Source organism: Staurois parvus, unplaced genomic scaffold (assembly GCF_062004578.1).
Source record: "Staurois parvus isolate SC_StPar_1 unplaced genomic scaffold, SC_StPar_1.0 ptg000381l, whole genome shotgun sequence".
In the NCBI taxonomy this organism is placed as follows: Eukaryota; Metazoa; Chordata; class Amphibia; order Anura; family Ranidae; genus Staurois; species Staurois parvus.
In genome coordinates, this window is record NW_028318177.1 from 609,255 (window position 1) to 630,558 (window position 21,304).

Consider the following 21,304-nt stretch of genomic DNA (forward strand, 5'->3'; position numbering starts at 1 on the left):
CCTATGATGAAAAGAACACCTTGCCTACTGTGAAGCATGGTGGAGGGTCAATCATGCTTTGGGGCTGTTTTGCTTCTGCAGGTACAGGGAAGCTTCAGCGTGTGCAAGGTACCATGAATTCTCTTCAGTACCAGGAGATATTGGATGGAAACGTGATGCAGTCCGTCACACACCTGAGGCTTGGGAGACGTTGGACCTTTCAACAGGACAATGATCCCAAGCATACCTCCAAGTCCACTAGAGCATGGTTGCAGAGGAAAGGCTGGAACATTTTGGAGTGGCCATCGCAGTCACCAGACTTAAATCCGATTGAGAACCTCTGGTGGGACTTAAAGAAAGCAGTTGCAGTGCGCAAGCCTAAGAATGTGACTGAACTGGAGGCCTTTGCCCATGAAGAATGGGCGAAGATACCCGTAGATCGCTGCAAGACACTTGTGTCAAGCTATGCTTCACGTTTAAAAGCTGTTATAACTGTAAAAGGATGCTGTACTAAGTACTAAGATTGAATGTCACTTGGGGGTTGAATAAAACTGATAATGCTGTGAGCACAGAAAAGACATTTGTGGTTATTTCATTATAACTGTTATGTTATATTTGTCTGACCTACAAGTGCCTCTTTAATGTAAATGTAAGCAAGATGACTGAATGATCAAAAGCAATGTCAAACTGGCCAAAACACTCAATTTCAGTGGGGGTTGAATAATTTTGGACACAACTGTATGTGTCTTTGAAAATACATTTAATCTAGATTTTTGGAATGCATTTACAAATACATGTAAAAATAAATGTTACAATGACTTTAGAAAATATATTTAAATTTAAATTTTTTAAAATACATGTTAAAATATATTAGCATAGGTCAATATATTAAAATATACAGTATGTCACATATATAATTTTTTTTCGAAATATTTTGGAAATATATTTCTCTTCCATGTGGGCACACACAGGCTATGGCAGCATGCAGATCTTCAGCTGCATTTGTCTAGATCACAATCAGTCACACCCAACATTCTCTTCTTATAGGTGATACATTGCAATAAATATAAGCCATCAGCGGCCTTTTCTGACCACATTACTGAGGAGGACATTTATCTTGCACTATAACTATTTTAATGAGAGTTATTAAAAAAACCTAAAATCTTTTGACGGTTTCATTACAGGTTTGTGCAACGCTGGGTACGACCGGTGTGTGTGCTTTTGACAACCTTGCAGAGTTGGGTCCAGTCTGTAAGTTAGTTTGCTGTTGATGTTAATGAATCATTGAAGTTTCTATGGCATAGATAGTAAATGCATATGTGCCTTTGTTTACCCCTAACACACTTGTATAATATTACTGACTAGGTGCTAAGGAAGGACTGTGGCTTCACATTGATGCTGCATACGCTGGCACTGCCTTTCTCTGTCCTGAGTTCAGGTCACTGCTTAATGGAGTGGACTACGCTGATTCTTTTACATTCAATCCATCAAAGTGGATGATGGTTCATTTTGATTGCACTGCTTTCTGGTGAGTTTACTGTACTATCGTAATACAAAAAGCATAAATAATAATAGTAAAGAATCAGGGTATATAATGTTCTCTTAGTACCTTTCAAGGAACTAAAGCTTGATTAGTGCACCATCCTTATAAATAAGTTATTTAATTCCATGAACTGCAGATTACAATTACATATGGATCAGAATGTTTGTATTTAACATACAATGGGGCTGATTTAAAAAAATAAAATAAAATGAGCACATTATTGGAGCTGTAGCCAGCAGCAATCAATAAGGTCGCTAAAAGGAGGTGAGGGGGCAATTTAGCCACTGTGGATGTGTCTGTATACACGATCACAATTCTCACAAGTTTTCACTCTGCAGGGAAGTTTTTTGAAGCACAATTTATTGGAAGAATAATGGACATTTTAGAGACTTTATAATTGCAATATTTTTATTTTTTATTTTTGATAGATTTTTTTCCTTATTATATGGCTGCATTTTGTAATTATTTATTAGTTTGGTCACTGGATTTAAATTGAATTAATTTATTTTTGCACGAGTCACTTTGTGTGTTATTTCCCCACATATAGGGGATTCATCATTGACCCACTGATGTAGGAGGTGTTGAGGGGTTGTTTGTTTACACAAATGTATTTGTGTGGTATTTGATTTCGCTTTAAAGAGGCCTTGGAGAGGACCTCAGTACGCATTTTTGGGCACTTTAGAGAGTTTGGACATTAAATAGATCAATATTGATCTTATCACTATTTATTATTTCTTTGTTTGGTCTTTGCATGGTTTATGTATTTATGTATTTATTTAAGTATTATTTATTAGATTTATGATCTTTTTAGCGCTGCACTATTTTCTATGATTATATTACACTACCTGAAAAGGTACCAGTTTAGAGTGTTGGCCGCTTTAATATATAGTTACCACTTCATTTAAGTGCAGGAGGAACTTTCTTGTTGAATCAATAAGGCTTTGCATATTATGGAAAAAATGAGCAAGAATTCTGATTGGTTTTCATGAATCAGCCCCTTTGTGTTGAATACATCGGGGTTGATTTGCTAAAACTGGAGAGTGCAAAATCTAGTGCAACTCTGCATAGAAACCAATCAGCTTCCAGTTTTTTGGGGTTTTTTTTTGTCAACACTCAGTTGAACAAGCTGAAGTTAGAAGCTGATTGGCTACAGTGCACAACTGCACCAGATTTTGCTCTCCCCAGTTTTAGTAAATGAACCCTGATGCTATTCTGTGAAATGAAACTGTAAAGTTCTTACGGTGTCCTATACCTGCCACGCTCAGGCAGATTTTAATGGAAATATGAGCTTTTTCAGCAGTATTGTGTGATGGTTTCCCTTTGGGCAGATTGTGAATTATCATATTGGTGGATCATGGGCATCATTAGTAGGGATGCACTGATACCAAGTATTTTGGGAAAATACTCCCGATACCCTGATACTTTGCAGTGCGATTTGCGTTAATGGGTGCAAGTTGCACCACAAAGATTAGCATGCAAATTGAACAGGAATGCGATTCCTGTCCAAATTGCATGCAGTTTCCTCACTGCTCCTGTGTGAACCCAGGCTTGTCATAGCCTGAGTTCACACAGGAGTGGTGCAGGAAACCTCCCTGCAGGCATCACATTCTGAGTCTTAGTGGTAGGAGAGAAAGCAGCAGGGATTTGAAATCCCTGCCACTTTCTTTCTTTCTTCTTGCAGCGATGACAGTTTGGGCTAGAGGACTTTTGATTGGTCAGCACTGTCACATGGATGGTGCTGACCAATCAGATGCTGTCTAGCCTGAACTGTCATTGCTGCAAGGAGAGGAAAGAAAGCGTCAGGTATTTCAAACCCCTGCTACTTTCTCTCCTCTGGTGCCACTGAGACTCAGCATGGAATGCCTGCAGGGAGGTTTCCTGCATCGCTCCTGTGTGAACTCGGGCTATGAAAAGGCTGGGTTCACACAGGAGCAGTGGGGAAACTGCATGCGATTTGGACAGAAATCGCATTCATGTTCAAATTGCATGCTATCCTTTGCACCTATTAACGCAAATAGCACTGCAAAGTATCAGTAATCGGTATAGGCGAGTACTTGACTGAAAGTATCGGTACTCGTACTCACTGATATAAAAATTAAAAATTTTTTTTCGGTGCATCCCTAATCATTAGTGACTGGTCAGATTGACTGGTTGTTCACCTTTTTGGTAAGACTGATATGATTAGAAACATTTTCTCAAGCGTAGATTGTTCATAGACATAATTAATTGTATGTACAAAGGATGCTGTCGAGGGTCTCATGGTTAATTACTGAACAATCAGATTCCTTCATGTACACCATATGTGCAGCTGTAAAAAAGGGGAATCTTCTCATGAATATATTGGCTAGCATGGCCTGTGCTCAATATTACAGGAACATGACACCTGCAATTCGGAATCCACATTTTAAAACATCAGCTTACATTTCAGTTTTCATCTGCTTACCTGTCTCCTAGCCACAACTATATCTAGGAAAAGTCATACTTATTATTAGCAAGCTTATGCCCGGGGGATCCCGATACGAGACCCTGCTGCATAGATATAGATGGCAGTGGGGAATACCTTTATGTTATTCTGCCTAGCATCATTCTGCTTTTATTGTACAGGAAAACATGTACATGGACTAACACCGTATAAAGCTGCCTACAAACATTAATGGACGTAAACGTGCAGTTCGCTTCCTTTCCGAATCAAAATTCGGACAAACTTTCCATACAATAGTAACAAATTTAAATGAATCTGAAATAACGAAACTAAATTTGAATCAATTTGAATTCGAAAATACATTCGAAAACCAATTCAAATTCGATAACAAATTTTAAAACCAATTCAAATTCGAATTTTAAAACAAGAATAGAATAAAATAGAACAAAAAATAAAAGAATTGAATAGAAAAGAATTGTGGAAAAAAAAACAGAATAGAAAACAAAAGAATAGAACAGAGTACAGTAGAAAATAATATAGTAAAACACAACAAAATGTAATAGAAAAGAATAGAATCCATTAGAATAGAATAAAAAATAATAGAGTAAAATAGCGCAAAATAGAACAGAAAATAAAGGAACAGATTAGAATCAGATTAGAATAGAAAATAAAAGATTAGAATAGAATAGAAAAGATTTGAATAGAATAGAAAAGATTATAATAGAAAGTCATAGAATAGAATAATATAGTACAGAAAAACAATAGAATAGAATAAAATAGAAAGAATATAACTGCTTTCCAAAATTCGAGTTTTGAATAGAATGAATTTGAATTCGAACAGAATACATTAGAATAGAATATAAAATAATAGAAAAGAATAGAATAGATTAGAAAAGACTAAAATACTTCACAAAAAACTGTGAGCTGCGCTATTGTGACATGAGTAGTGATTAACAAAGGCACTGTGAAAATTTAGCTGAAATAGAAATTTCCGATATGTTCACGCAACTCTTCATTTAGTCCATATACCATCAAAAACACACATGGATTGTGGATTATGGATTGTATTGTTAGAATTATTATCGAATCCATTAGAATTGTTTTCAAATCCATTAGAATTGTTTTAGAATCCTTTGGAATTATGTTCAAATCCATTCAAAATTTCGAATTGAATTCAAATAAACAAAACAAATTCTGAAAAACCAATTAAACGAATTTAACTAATCATATGAAACGAAATGAGTCAAATACTGAATCGAAACGAAACAAATGTTTTCATATTGCACATGTCTAGATGGAGGAAGGTTTAGCTGTGATCAGCTGAGGAGGGCAAATGATTGCTTTTGCCCCCCCCTTGATACGCCAACACTGGCTTCATGTTCTCCGATCTCCACCACACCACTATCCGCTCAACTGTACACTTGACAGCTCAGTACACTGATGGTAGATGGATGCATATTCAACTGTCCTCTCAATAACGATTAAACCGCTTTAGGGTGGCACACATTTGAACTCTTTGCTCAGACAGACACCAGCTGACATCTCCTTTATTCCGGCAGGGTCAGAGATAAATATAAGCTGCAGCAAACTTTCAGCGTTGACCCCATCTACCTCCGACATGCCAATAGTGGAGCTGCAACTGATTTCATGGTAAGCATTTTTTATGTCATTGAAAGAAAGGATCCTTAATCAGGCATACGATTTTGTAAAATTGATTGTAAATTTCTGGAATCAGTGCCAGATTTTTATTTCTCACACTGGTAGCTGTCAAGTGTTAATCATTGCAATACTTATAATTGCTATCTTGTGGCTCAGATTGGTTGCCTGGTAGGTCTAATGCAGGCCATACATGGTTCGAATTCCGAGCAATTTTTTTATCCAAAAATCGAAAACGTCATTCTCTCGGTAATCCAATGGTGTCATCAGTGATTTCGAAAATCGGCCAACCAAGTCATAAAGTGCACCCTATATAACAGGCGAAACTTCTGTCCCTTCCAGGTCACGGCTCATGCGCATATTCTTTTTGGAAAAACGATCGTAAGATTTGACCATCATTAAATCAAAAATTGGTAGTTTTTCACGAACTTTCCAACATGCCCGATCACCGAAAAGGGGAAGAACCACGAAAATCGGCCAGAGCCATTGACCCACTAACAGAGTGACAATCGGACGATTATTCTTAGGCCCAATTTTCAGACATAAATCGGTCGAATTTCGACAGCCTAAGCAAATGTGAAGTTCCCTGTCCTTTTACCAAGCAGATGAAGATTGTTGTGGCAGAGGAAATCAGATCATCTATTTTTAGTGCAGTAAAGTATTTGGCACTGAGGTGGTCACTGTAAGTGGTAGGTTATGAATACTACATACCACATAGTCATTGTCAGATGAATGTCTGAAAAAGTGATTGACATGTTAGTCATACTGTGGCATGTTTAGATGAAGGTATGGAAAATGAAGAGCCCACACCCATCAGCGAGGTGTTTGAAAGCTTGCAGCAACATATCATTTTATACTGACATCTAGGGGTTTTTTTTCAGCGGGAACGCGGAGGAACATAGTTCTGGCACCTCCAGCACTGAGTGTATGTAATGGCAAGGAGAGTCTATTGCTGCTGGCTACTGGGGGGTCTATTGTTGCAGGGGGTCTATTGTTGCTGTAAGGGATCTATTGTTGCAGGGGGGCGAGTGTTGCTGGAAGGGATCTACTTTTGAGGAAGGAGTCTATTGTTGCTGGCTGCTGGAAGTTCTGCTGTTGATAGCAGGGATCTATTGTTGCTAGGGTGGATCTTTTGTTGTGGTGGGGGGGGGTAATTTTGTTGTGAAGGGATCTGTTGTAGCTGAGGGTTATTGTTTTTCTGGGGATCTATTGTTGCTGGGGGGCTTATTGTTGCTGGCTGCAGGGGATCTATTTTTCTGCATTTATTGTTATTAACAAATTTCATAAAAATAACTTATCAAAAAATTATACTTGTTCTGTATTCTCAAAAAGCGGCAGTACTGGGAGGTGGGTAGGGTGTGGAATCAAGGGATGGTGTTCTGAGGTGGGTAGGGCGTGGGATCAAGGGACGGTAATCTGAGGTGGGTAGGGGGTGGAATCAAGGGACGGTGATCTGAGGTGGGTAGGGGGTGGAATCAAGGGACGGTGATCTGAGGTGGGTAGGGGGTGGAATTAAGGGACGGTGTTCTGAGGTGGGTAGAGAGTAGAATCAAGGGCCGGTGATCTGAGGTGGGTAGGGGGTGGAATCAAGGGACGGTGATCGGAGGTGGGTAGGGGGTGGAATCAAGGGACGGTGATCGGAGTTGGGTAGGGGGTGGAATCAAGGGCCGGTGATCTGAGGTGGGTAGGGGGTGGAATCAAGGGATGGTGTTCTGAGGTGGGTAGGGGGTGGGATCAAGGGACGGTAATCTGAGGTGGGTAGGGGGTGGAATCAAGGGACGGTGTTCTGAGGTGGGTAGAGAGTAGAATCAAGGGCCGGTGATCTGAGGTGGGTAGGGGGTGGAATCAAGGGACGGTGATCTGAGGTGGGTAGGGGGTGGAATCAAGGGACGGTGATCTGAGGTGGGTAGGGGGTGGAATCAAGGGACGGTGTTCTGAGGTGGGTAGGGGGTGGAATCAAGGGACGGTGTTCTGAGGTGGGTAGGGGGTGGGATCAAGGGACGGTAATCTGAGGTGGGTAGGGGGTGGAATCAAGGGACGGTGATCTGAGGTGGGTAGGGGGTGGAATCAAGGGACGGTGATCTGAGGTGGGTAGGGGGTGGAATTAAGGGACGGTGTTCTGAGGTGGGTAGAGAGTAGAATCAAGGGCCGGTGATCTGAGGTGGGTAGGGGGTGGAATCAAGGGACGGTGATCGGAGGTGGGTAGGGGGTGGAATCAAGGGACGGTGATCGGAGGTGGGTAGGGGGTGGAATCAAGGGCCGGTGATCTGAGGTGGGTAGGGGGTGGAATCAAGGGACGGTGATCTGAGGTGGGTAGGGGGTGGAATCAAGGGACGGTGATCTGAGGTGGGTAGGGGGTGGAATCAAGGGATGGTGTTCTGAGGTGGGTAGGGGGTGGGATCAAGGGACGGTAATCTGAGGTGGGTAGGGGGTGGAATCAAGGGACGGTGATCTGAGGTGGGTAGGGGGTGGAATCAAGGGACGGTGATCTGAGGTGGGTAGGGGGTGGAATTAAGGGACGGTGTTCTGAGGTGGGTAGAGAGTAGAATCAAGGGCCGGTGATCTGAGGTGGGTAGGGGGTGGAATCAAGGGACGGTGATCGGAGGTGGGTAGGGGGTGGAATCAAGGGACGGTGATCGGAGTTGGGTAGGTGGTGGAATCAAGGGCCGGTGATCTGAGGTGGGTAGGGGGTGGGATCAAGGGATGGTGTTCTGAGGTGGGTAGGGGGTGGGATCAAGGGACGGTAATCTGAGGTGGGTAGGGGGTGGAATCAAGGGACGGTGATCTGAGGTGGGTAGGGGGTGGAATCAAGGGACGGTGATCTGAGGTGGGTAGGGGGTGGAATCAAGGGACGGTGATCTGAGGTGGGTAGAGATTAGAATCAAGGGCCGGTGATCTGAGGTGGGTAGGGGGTGGAATCAAGGGACGGTGATCGGAGGTGGGTAGGGGGTGGAATCAAGGGACGGTGATCGGAGGTGGGTAGGGGGTGGAATCAAGGGACGGTGATCTGAGGTGGGTAGGGGGTGGAATCAAGGGACGGTGATCTGAGGTGGGTAGGGGGTGGAATCAAGGGACGGTGATCTGAGGTGGGTAGGGGGTGGAATCAAGGGACGGTGATCTGAGGTGGGTAGAGCGTAGAATCAAGGGCCGGTGATCTGAGGTGGGTAGGGGGTGGAATCAAGGGACGGTGATCGGAGGTGGGTAGGGGGTGGAATCAAGGGACGGTGATCGGAGGTGGGTAGGGGGTGGAATCAAGGGCCGGTGATCTGAGGTGGGTAGGGGGTGGAATCAAGGGACGGTGATCTGAGGTGGGTAGGGGGTGGAATCAAGGGACGGTGATCTGAGGTGGGTAGGGGGTGGAATTAAGGGACGGTGTTCTGAGGTGGGTAGAGAGTAGAATCAAGGGCCGGTGATCTGAGGTGGGTAGGGGGTGGAATCAAGGGATGGTGATCGGAGGTGGGTAGGGGGTGGAATCAAGGGACGGTGATCGGAGGTGGGTAGGGGGTGGAATCAAGGGTCGGTGATCTGAGGTGGGTAGGGGGTGGAATCAAGGGATGGTGTTCTGAGGTGGGTAGGGGGTGGGATCAAGGGACGGTAATCTGAGGTGGGTAGGGGGTGGAATCAAGGGACGGTGATCTGAGGTGGGTAGGGGGTGGAATCAAGGGACGGTGATCTGAGGTGGGTAGGGGGTGGAATTAAGGGACGGTGTTCTGAGGTGGGTAGAGAGTAGAATCAAGGGCCGGTGATCTGAGGTGGGTAGGGGGTGGAATCAAGGGACGGTGATCGGAGGTGGGTAGGGGGTGGAATCAAGGGACGGTGATCGGAGGTGGGTAGGGGGTGGAATCAAGGGCCGGTGATCTGAGGTGGGTAGGGGCTGGAATCAAGGGCCGGTGATCTGAGGTGGGTAGGGGGTGGAATCAAGGGACGGTGATCTGAGGTGGGTAGGGGGTGGAATCAAGGGATGGTGATCTGAGGTGGGTAGGGGGTGGAAACAAAGGGACGGTGATCTGAGGTGGGTAGGGGGTGGAATTAAGGGACGGTGTTCTGAGGTGGGTAGAGAGTAGAATCAAGGGCCGGTGATCTGAGGTGGGTATGGGGTGGAATCAAAGGACGGTGATCTGAAGTGGGTAGGGGGTGGGATCAAGGGACGGTGATCTGAGGTGGGTAGGGGGTGGAATCAAGGGACGGTGATCTGAGGTGGGTAGGCGGTGGAATCAGGGGACGGTGATCTGAGGTGGGTAGGGGGTGGAATCAGGGGACGGTGATCTGAGGTGGGTAGGGGGTGGAATCAAGGGACGGTGATCTGAGGTGGGTAGGGGGTGGAATCAAGGGACGGTGATCTGAGGTGGGTAGGGGGTGGAATCAAGGGACGGTGATCTGAGGTGGGTAGGGGGTGGAATCAAGGGACGGTGATCTGAGGTGGGTAGGGGGTGGAATCAAGGGACGGTGTTCTGAGGTGGGTAGGGGGTGGAATCAAGGGACGGTGTTCTGAGGTGGGTAGGGGGTCAGAGACAAGAGGTAACTCAGAAGGGGGGAGTACCTGAACCTAATCTTTGAGAAAAAAAGCCCTGGTGACATCAAAGATTCCTTTGCATGTATCTCTATTAGTAACAAACCAGCAACATTTCAGTTGTTTTGACATATTATGTATTTTTCTAGCACTGAGATAAAGTCGATAAACTCAGCTCTTCTTTTTTTCTTTGACAATGAAGCATTGGCAGATTCCTCTAAGTCGACGCTTCCGCTCCCTAAAGCTCTGGTTTGTGATTCGTTCCTTTGGAATAAAGAATCTTCAGGCACACATCAGACATGTGAGTAAAGAATACCCTACTAACCTGTGCTTGTAGCAGTCTACCTGTCAGCCAACACAATGCCAAAAAAATTAGAATGCTCCTATAGAACAGCCATTTCATGATAAAGAAAGATGTACTGAGTAGAACCAGAAGTTCTAGAACCGATCAGTTGCCAGACATTTTTAATGTTTTTCAAACATAGACCAGTATTATGGGAGAGCTGGTGCAGTGGCTATATACTGTAAATAATATTTATGAGGGTCTGTGTAAGTGGATTGTTGGCTGGTCAGTGACATTAGTTTGACTTTGGTCCAAGACACTTTGATCCAAGATTATTCAGAACTTGCTGACAGGTGCATTTGGCATGTAGTTGACCTCCTTCTGACCTGCGTTTGACCTGCTTCAAGCAGGCTTTGCATTCCTATAGACTTGCATGGGCATGTAAAACCGTTTTGAGGGGGTCAGAAACCCATAAATCCCAATCTACCAGTAGCTCACGGCCAGGTGATTGGTAGATCACGGTCTGGGCTTGCTGATCCGCCATACCAGAGCATCAAACAGAGTGCAGTGCAGAGAGAGTACGTGTAAAGTTGGAGCTGTAATAGGGAACAAGGGATGCATAAGCCGATGCCTCCTCTGTAGTGCCGGCTCCTGTCCCATGCGGAGTGATACCAACTGCACTCCACCTCTTACCCAGGCTAGCATCTCTAGGGTGGTGCCAACAGGAAAGAAGATCTTCAGGTCAGTGTGAAGCAATACGCTGGGCGTAATATTATAGGGCTGCTTTCACACTCATGCTCTGCGGTTTACCCACACCGCGGGTGCAGAACGGTGTACCTGCAGCTTTCCTGCGGATTTGCTGCACTTACTCATAGACGTCTATTAGATCCTGTGGATTCGGTGCACTTTCTGAAATCACAGCAAAACTCCTGTACCCCTCCTGCCCCAACCGCACACCCTTTAGCTGCAGTGGCCAGGGGTGTACACATGTCACAGCCACAGCAGGAGTTATACTGTATTCCCTGTCATGGCTGGTGGGTGTTACTCCTGCTGAGCATGACCCAGGTGAATGAGGCCACTCTGCAAGTGCCCTGCAACCTTGTACAGTACAGCAAACAAGGGGTTAAAGCAGGCAGCATTGTGTTTATTTCTCACCACCTGCTTTAACCCCTTGGACCCTGCAGAATCATGCAGTTGGGGGGGGGGGGGGCACTTGCAGAGTGGTCCCATTTATTTGAATGGGTCGCAATTGTCAGGCGGTAGCACCCACCAAAAGTAACAGGGTGTCTAATTCCTGCTGTGGCATGGGTACACCTTTGGCTGCTGCCTCAGCAGCTAAAGGGGGTAGGGATTGGGGCGGTAAAACTGTGATTAAACCGCATGGTTTACACACACACACACACACACACGCACGCACGCACGCACGCGCACACACACACACACACACACACACACTTTACGTGTGAACGAGACCTAAGGGTGCCACTGCCGAATGCAACTAAGGGCTCATTCACAAGTGAGAGTTTTCCTCTGAAAACATAGTTGCGAATGTATCCCAAAAAAAATTTAGGGACACTTTTTTTATTGTATGTCCAGAAAGCCAGTGTAGGAGGAGCAATATGTAAATTAGGGGGCATCAATTGTGGGTGTGGCTTGGGGGTAAAAATATGAACGGCGCACCGCGCCGCTCCAAAAAGTAAGCGTGGCTTAAATTACGCTAAATGTTGGGTGTGGCTTAAAGGGGGTGTGGTTAAATAGAGTCTGAGATTTCCTTGGGCTTCCCCATACAATTTTGCTCTCCACCCCAACAGCACAAAAAACAAACACACACATAGACTTAACTAAAAAAAATTTATATAAACATAAAGAACTGGTCCACACTCAGTGATTGGTTGCTAGAGGTTACAGCACATTACCTCTCACTGATTGGTTGCTAGAGATTACTGCTATTAGTACAGGAGATGGTCAGAGACTGCAGACATGGTACAAGGGATAGTCAGAGTACAGTATGCTCCATCATAACTATCACAGTATGTGCCACCATAAATATTACAGATGCTCCACCTTAAATATCACAGTATGTGCCACCATACTGCACACACAACTATGTCCCCCCCACACACACCTTTGCACCCCCCCTCAACACACACACACACAAATCTACACCTCCCCCCACACACACCCAACTCAACCCCCCCCCCCGAATACACACACTCCACGCAAACACCCCCCCCACACACACACACACAACTCTGCACCCCCACACACACACACACCAAACACCACGCACAACTCTGCACCCCCCCCCACACACACACACACAACTCTGCACCCCCCCCCCCCACACACACACACAACTCTGCACCCCCCCCCCACACACACACACAACTCTGCACCCCGCCCCCCCCACACACACCCACACCACACACAACTCTGCACCCCCCCCCCCCACACACACAGACACAACTCTGCACCCCGCCCCCCCCCACACACACACACACCACACACAACTCTGCACCCCCCCCCCCACACACACACAGACACAACTCTGCACCCCGCCCCCCCCCGCACACACACCACACACAACTCTGCACCCCCCCCCCCCAAACACACACACACACACAACTCTACACCTGCTACACTATTGATCAGCATCTGGCCGGTCCGCAGCCACTGTGACAGTGTGTCCATGCTGTCTGCTCCCTCCACTGCTTCCTCTGCCTCCTCACATGCTCCCGGAAGTGATCGGCTGAACGTGGGCTGGCATGGTCACCGTCGGCTAGCCACTCCCCTCACTAATACTGGCCAATCATGTAAAGAGGAGTGCACCACCTGACTTCCTAGAGGGGAGTGGTCTGGGTGTGTCTATACGGTCCATGTCAGCTGTCCGTGACAGATCCAAAAATTCGGGATTCTGCCCGGGACAAGCTTCCAGCGGGACATTGGTCCAATATTCGGGACTGTCCCAGGCAATTCATGGCTGTTGGCAAGTATGTGAAAAGTGACCCGGGTGTGTTTGACAGGTGGTGATATGTTGCCTCCTTACTACCTGATTTAAACCCATGATTGTTGTGCAAAGCACGTGATTGTGACATGTTAGTACAGTAATTAGAAGTGAAAATCAGGTGTAAGGAGGCCACACTGTGCCCAGTGATCTTTGACTTCTCCATGTAGTTCAGGTAGAGCTCCACCTCTTTAAGGTCGCCTACCCCTGGTTTTCAGTACACCACTGACACAGATTGTAGTACAATTTGCTAAACATGTTCCATAGTAATTAAATAAATCACCACTAGATGGTGCCAGATTAAAACAAGCATGTTGTATTCGCTGTGCATTAGGCATTGATCGTTTCTATGAATCTGAGCTACATGCCAGTTGTCAGTCTATAACAGACTTTTACAACCAGACCTGGGGTGCCTTTATGTTTCTCCAGGGGTGGCTTCATACAACACCTAAAAATTGACAAAACATTGTATCTAAGCCAGCGGGTGGATCAAGTCTTCCTTTAGTTACACAAAGCCACAAGTTTTTATTGTGCACCATTACAACCTTCTAGCTGCTGACATCCTAACAACCAATGACATCATTGGCTGATAAAGAGGACGTTGGGCGCCTACACAGCATCCTTGTTTGCCCCTTCCCCATCCCTCTCCATCAGCACTGGGGGAAGAGAAACATAGGAATACTAGACAGTACCAGGGTGTAATGATGTGTTTGCTTTGGAAGAATAAATCAACTCTAATGTTGGGTGTGTATATCACTGCATTATGTAAAACTGTTAGTTTAGTTTTTTACATTTTAGAAAGGGGTGCCTGTAATGAAAAAAAAGGTTGAGAAACACTGCTCCATAACAGCTGCACTGCCTCAGAACTGAGAAATGGCAGCTTCCCTCTGTGCTATCTCACAAAAACAAACTGAAATCTGGTGGATTTCAACAGGATGTTGCATGTTCACTTTGTTCTCTGCATTGTTTAGGCTGACATCTGCAATATATATATACAGGTGAAACTCAAAAAATTTGAATATCGTGCAAAAGTTCATTTATTTCAGTAATGCATCTTAAAAGGTGAAACTAATATATGAGATAGACTCATTACATGCAAAGCAAGATAGTTCAAGCCGTGATTTGTCATAATTGTGATGATTATGGCTTACAGCTCATGAAAACCCCAAATCCACAATCTCAGAAAATTAGAATATTGTGAAAAGGTGCAATTATCTAGGCTCAAAGTGTCCCACTCTAATCAGCTAATTAAGCCATAACACCTGCACAAGGTCCCTGAGCATTTAAATGGTCTCTCGGTCTGGTTCAGTAGGAATGGAAAACCATCATTGACACCCTCCATAAGGAGGGAAAGCCTCAAAAGGTAATTGCAAAAGAATTTGGATGTTCCCAAAGTGCTGTATCAAAGCACATTAATAGAAAGTTATGTGGAAGGGAAAAGTGTGGAAGAAAAAGGTGCACAAGCAGCAGGGATGACCGCAGCCTGGAGAGGATTGTCAGGAAAAGGCCATTCAAAAGTGTTGGGAACTTTCACAAGGAGTGGACTGAGGCTGGAATCAGTGCATCAAGAGCCACCACACACAGACGGATCCTGGACATGGGCTTCAAATGTCGTATTCCTCTTGTCAAGCCGCTCCTGAACAACAAACAACGTCAGAAGCGTATTACCCGGGCTAAAGAAAAACATACCTGGTCTGTTGCTCAGTGGTCCAAAGTCCTCTTTTCTGATGAGAGCAACTTTTGCATCTCATTTGGAAACCAAGGACCCAGAGTATGGAGGAAGAATGGAGAGGCACACACTGCAAGATGCTTGAAGTCCAGTGAAGTTTCCACAGTCTGTGGTGATTTGGGGAGCCATGTCATCTGCTGGTGTTGGCCCACTGTGCTTCACTAAGTCCAGGGTCAACGCAGCCGTCTACCAGGAGATTTTGGAGCACTTCATGCTTCCTTCCGCAGACGAGCTTTATGGGGATGCTGACTTCATTTTCCAGCAGGACTTGGCACCTGCCCACACTGCCAAAAGCACCAAAACCTGGTTCAATGACCTTGGGATTACTGTGCTTGATTGGCCAGCAAACTCGCCTGACCTGAACCCCATAGAGAATCTATGGGGCATTGCCAAGAGAAAGATGAGAGACATGAGACCAAACAATGCAGAAGAGCTGAAGGCCGCTATTGAAGCATCCTGGTCTTCCATAACACCTCAGCAGTGCCACAGGCTGATAGCTTCCATGCCACGCCGCATTGAGGCAGTAATTGCTGCAAAAGGGGCCCAAACCAAGTACTGAGTACATATGCATGCTTATACTTTTCAGAGGTCCGATATTGTTCTATGTACAATCCTTGTTTTATTGATTGCATGTAATATTCTAATTTTCTGAGATTGTGGATTTGGGGTTTTCATGAGCTGTAAGCCATAATCATCACAATTATGACAAATCACGGCTTGAACTATCTTGCTTTGCATGTAATGACTCTATCTCATATATTAGTTTCACCTTTTAAGTTGCATTACTGATATTCAAATTTTTCGAGTTTCACCTGTATATGTATATATATACAGTTGCAAGAAAAAGTATGTGAACCCCTTGGGATTACGTGGAGTTTTGCATGAATTGGGCATAAAATGTGCAGCCCTGCAAAGTGATTTAGGAGTTCTGGAGGATATAGAGGGGGTTTAGGATCCCTTAAATTCTAAAAGGCACATAACTCACCAATATCTGGTGCGTGCGGTTGATTTTGATTTCACACTGGTGGATGGTGGAAGCACTGTTTTTTGGAAGAAATCATTATACCTATGTTTTTTCTGGGATAAAAGGACTTTATGCATATATTTTTTGTGGACACTAATATAATATTTTTTGGCACTTTATTTAAATTGGTTATTTTCACTACAATTTTATTTGTAACATGTACTGAATGAGTTGTTTGATTTGCGCTGTTTATTTATTTATATTTTTTGTATGTTGGTGTATTACACTGGTGCACAGCAGCAAATTTTTTATACTGAAAGAGTCTCTTTGTGCGCTGGGGTTCTGTGCTACAATGTTTTGTGGCATGGTCTGGATTGCCCTGTAGGAAAAAAATTGTTTTCATTCAACATTTGTATTCATGATTTCAGGGAACCGAAATGGCCAAATACTTTGAATCTTTGGTGAAAGCTGACCAGTTGTTTGAAGTTCCTGCTAAGCGACATCTTGGCCTGGTTGTCTTCCGCCTTAAGGTAAGCAAATCTGTGTTTTTAGTGTTTCAGTATGGAAATTACAATGATGACTAGGCCTGGATTAACTTAATTTTTTTTTGTCTGTATTACAGGGCCCAAATGTTCTCACGGAACAAGTACTAGCAGAACTTACCAAGTCAGGAAATATGTTCCTTGTACCAGCCACAATCAATGACATGTTTATTATTCGTTTCACCGTCACCTCTCAGTTCACCACCAGGGAAGACATTCAGCGTGACTGGAACCTTATTAGCGAAGCTGCAATAAATGTCACCAATCGACATCACAGTGCCATGCCCAGTGATTGCCACCAGTTACACAGAGAGACAATGATGGAAAAGGACCAGGAGATCACTGTGCAGCCCAAACATGGAGGTTTTAACCCTAAAGATTGGGTTGAGCAGATATCTGAAGATGACTTGGATCCCTTTGATGACTGCTTCCCTGAGAGTGTTCCAGTGGCTAGCAAACATAGACCAATGTCTTTTAAGTACCGATACTGGCCTACACATGATAAGAAAAAGACTGCCCGATCTCTTAGCTGTAATAGTGTTCCTGTTCATAATAGTCCTAGAGAGAAATTAATTGATAAGATTGTCCCCCAATTTGAACTTCAGAAGGATGGTAGCATTCTGTCCAAGCTGCCAGGAAAGGTCATGATTTTAGAGAAAAATGCTTTCAGGAAATTAATCAAGTTCTACAGTATGCCCAGCTTTCCAGAAATTAGCATTCAATGTGGCCTCAAACTGCCCTGTTGCCCTCTACAAGCCCTTGTGTAGTATACCTGAAGGTCACCGGTGGCTTCATATTCAATGTGTCTGTTGCTTATATGCAAGTCAGTCAACTTATAAGATGGGTTAAAACACAACCTATTGATTTCTAACTCAATAACAAGCTGCTCCTTTGAGATATTGGGCCGACCTATTTTCCATTCCTGGCCTAGGTTCCGTATGAACCAAGATTTAAAATTTCTACCAAAATGACCACTCATCTATCCACTGGAGAAAACAATGAAGGAAGACAAGCAGTAAATGATTACTCCCAAGGCCCCTTGCACATGGGGCTATCCAGTTGCAGTGCATCCCTCCTGGCACTTTAGGGGAACCAGGCGAAGTGTACAGCCCCTCTGTAGGCAACCTGTCAAAGTATGTCAGGCTGCACTTGTACAGGGGTGAATGCTGCACCAAGCCGTACCAGCATTTAGGGTCCTGTGCATTCAGGAACAAGGTACCAGAATGCAGGACTAAAGTGCCGGGATGGACACGTTACAGCTTGATGGCCCTGTGTGCAAAGGCCCTAATGTGATAATGTAGCTAACTTCACCATATGCTGAGATCGTTGGAGATGTTCTCAGCATACTGGTGGAAAATGGCAGCTACATGAAGCTTGTTCTTTTTCCTTACTGTCCTCTGCTTTGTTTGGAGGCAGCAGCTGGTGAAATGAAATAAGTTACATCAGTAACCCAATGCTGTTACTGCAGGCTCCTGCCTGAGTCAAATTTCTGCTCATGGCAGAAATACCCCTCAACAACATACAAGATGGCTGACAACAGCGTGCATAGGCAATAGCTACATTTTAGCTTGAATAGATACATGACTGAAAGAACTGGCATTTAAATGTAGTGTAGAGAATGTATATGCGCATTTAATAAGCACCAATAAATGCAATCTGAATATGCAATCTAATTTATTACCATGTCTCCTATGAGGTTTTATGAAACATGTACATTGGTATATATTTATAATAAAGCTAGTTATATACCTAATGCCCAAAGTAAAATGAAGTAAAGTAAGCACTCAATGAATATATATTTTTGCCAAATGTAAAAAAATAATTTTATTTCACTGATCTAATTCCTGGCAGTATGATATCCATGCCTGACAAATGGCTTCTTTTCACTACTTTAAGTAAACCTTTATATGATTCATGAAATCACAGATTATGTACTCCATATTTCTCTATATTTTCTGTTCAAGTTTAAAAGTACCAAATTTATGTCTAATTTCAAGAAATAAAAGCACAATAAACATTTAGCACTTTCTATGGTGATGTATTGTCTTTTTTTTCCTAAACTGACAAGTGTGCCTGATTGTTGCTCTCTGCTTCCAGAATGGTGGAAAGATACTGCTAAATAATGTTGCGCAGAGCACTGCAGTGTTTGTAGAGATTTAAAGTATCACTATAGTTTGTGGAATAGGAGGGATTAGAACATCTGACAGGTTTTTATTGCTGTATATGTGTCCCCGTTAGGGAGACATCCTCCTCCTCTGTGCACTGAAAACAAGAATTGCTCGCTCCCGCAACCTCTGCCATTCAGGAGATACCTTGTATTTTTTCAATGGATATAAGGTGTTCTCTCGTTGGCTAAGAAGGAGAGAAGGGTTGGATGACATCACAATCTACTCCTCAGCCAACCAGCAAATGCCTTGTATTCACTGAAAAAAATAAAAGGCTAATCCTGAATAGATTAGGTGAGGGAGTGAGCGATTGACTGTAATTAGTGCACAGAGGGCAAGCCACCAAAAGAGGACGCCACTTACTGTATGTAGTTAAGGCTACACCCAGGGGCTTATTTACACAAAGGCAAACAAGGCACTTGCCTAGGGCGGCATTTTTCTGGGGGGCAGCACCTCCCCCCAGAAGAAGGGATGGAAGAAGGGACACGTGCACTATGGGAACCAGGTGGGATCCGAGAGAGGCTGCGGGCTGCTTGATAATGTATGTAGAGCCTGACAATCATTCCCGGGGATGTCCAAAGCTGTGAAGATGGGTGTCTTTCTCTCTATCACTGGGGGGGGGGGGGGTAGTGGAAGGTTCTCCCAGATAGGTTGCAGGGGTGTTGTTGGTCAATGTCAGGCTCTCTCCACGGAAGGGGCAAGGGGGGGTGTTGGTCATGTCCATGGGGTCAGGCGATTTTTCTGTTGCCTAGGGCAGCACGAAACCTAAATACACCACTGGCTACATCCGTGAATTATAGATTCATCATTAACCACATGGAGATGGAATCTGAACATTGTTTTTAAGCCTACCTGGCCCAAAGTAAATTCTTGAACTTCTTCTTTAAGGAGGCAGCATTAATCCTGCTAGTGGGCACTTTCTAACTACTTAATGGAGGCATAAGGTCCTGTGGCTTTATAGAGTTAGATGCATACATGGGATGCCAGGTCTGGAACACTGATTGGTTTCAGCCTGTGAACCAGGTACAAGAAAAAGGGGTCTGTAACCAATGCATTATAACCAATCTACAATTATCTTTTGCCACATAAATGCCCTTTGTGATATATTGAATTATGCATTCACCAGCCACTTTATTAGGTACACTTTGCTTAGTGCAAAAAATCTCCCCCACACCATTACACCACCAGCCTGAACCATCGATACAAGGCAGGATGGATCCATGATTTTATGTTGTTAACGCCAAATTCTGACCCTACCATCTGAATGTCACAGCAACCAGTCTACCCATTCTTCTCTGACATCAACAAGGCATTTTCTATTTCAATACTTTTATTAAAGAAGTTTTTGTTTTTATAATACAACAAGCTCATGGTATGCCCACGCAGGGGCAGAGCAGAACAATAGCATACATAAGCATATACAAATCAGTAGGGTGTATTAACCAAATAATGGAACGTCCAATCACAACAAGGAGGGACGTCAAAAAGCCGAACCAAATAGTAGCAGTAGCAATCCATAATATTACCGAAAAAAAAAGAGGAAAAACCCCTACCAAGAAGTATCAGCCCAGAACATACGGGAAAAAAACCCAAACTGATAAAAAAAAGAAAAAATAAGAACAGAATGAAATAAGAAAGGAAGAAAGATTGAGGGAGAAAACACAGAAGAGTGGATGACTAGAAAAGTCACGGATCCAGGGCTAGCACAGGCAACGACTATAAGAGGCCATAGCTAGTAGGAGGCAGGGATGGCAGGGAATAACGTATCCAAGGTTCCCAAACCTTAAGGAATCTCGGGTGAGAATCGTGAAGAACGCTAGACATCTGTTCATTGATCAACATAGCATTCATCTGGCTCTTCACCCCCTTGAAGACAACCTAAGGGGTTCTCCAAGCTTGAGCTATAGCACGTTTAACCCGAAATGAATAGTTAGGATGCCAATTTCTGCTGAGACCTAGACCAACAAGGCATTTTCATCTACACAACTGCCAATCACTGGATATTTTCTCTTTTTCGGACCGTTCTATGTAAACCCTAGAGATGGTTGTGTGTGAAAATCCCTGTAGATCAGCAGTTTTTGAAATACTTAGACCAGCCTGTCTGGCACCAACAACCATGCCACATTCAAAGTCACTTAAATCCCCTGTCTTCCCCATTCCGATGCTCAGTTTGAACTTCAGCAAGTAATTTTCACCATGTCTACATGCCTAAATGCTTTGAGTTGCTTTCATGTGATTGGCTGATTAGCAATTTGTGTTACCAAGCAATTGAAGAGGTGTACCTAATAAAGTGGCCAGCGAGTGTACATGCTTACAAGTTAGAGAACATAATATCCAATATAACATATATGCAGTATGTTTCTGCTGACATTTACAGATTTGGCAGATGGAGCTAGACAATGGTTGCATGAAACAGAGATTTAGAAACTTGGCAATTTCTTTCCTAAAAATAACTACTTTCATCTTCACCTCCCCAAGAATATATTTTCCCCGATGACCCTGTTTAT

General features: G+C 44.2%; 1 protein-coding gene across 1 annotated transcript in view; it reads left to right on the plus strand.

Annotated features, from left to right (window-relative positions):
• Positions 1-18,661, plus strand: part of HDC (histidine decarboxylase) — a 35,360-nt gene extending 16,699 nt beyond the window's left edge. Inside the window, exons 7-12 of the mRNA XM_089685701.1 lie at positions 1,164-1,230; positions 1,345-1,507; positions 5,504-5,594; positions 10,313-10,411; positions 16,519-16,620; positions 16,713-18,661. Of these exons, the coding sequence (XP_089541827.1) occupies positions 1,164-1,230; positions 1,345-1,507; positions 5,504-5,594; positions 10,313-10,411; positions 16,519-16,620; positions 16,713-17,399 (1,209 nt within the window). The 3' untranslated portion in view covers positions 17,400-18,661. The remainder of the gene's footprint in view (positions 1-1,163; positions 1,231-1,344; positions 1,508-5,503; positions 5,595-10,312; positions 10,412-16,518; positions 16,621-16,712) is intronic.
• Positions 18,662-21,304: the final 2,643 nt, after the last annotated feature.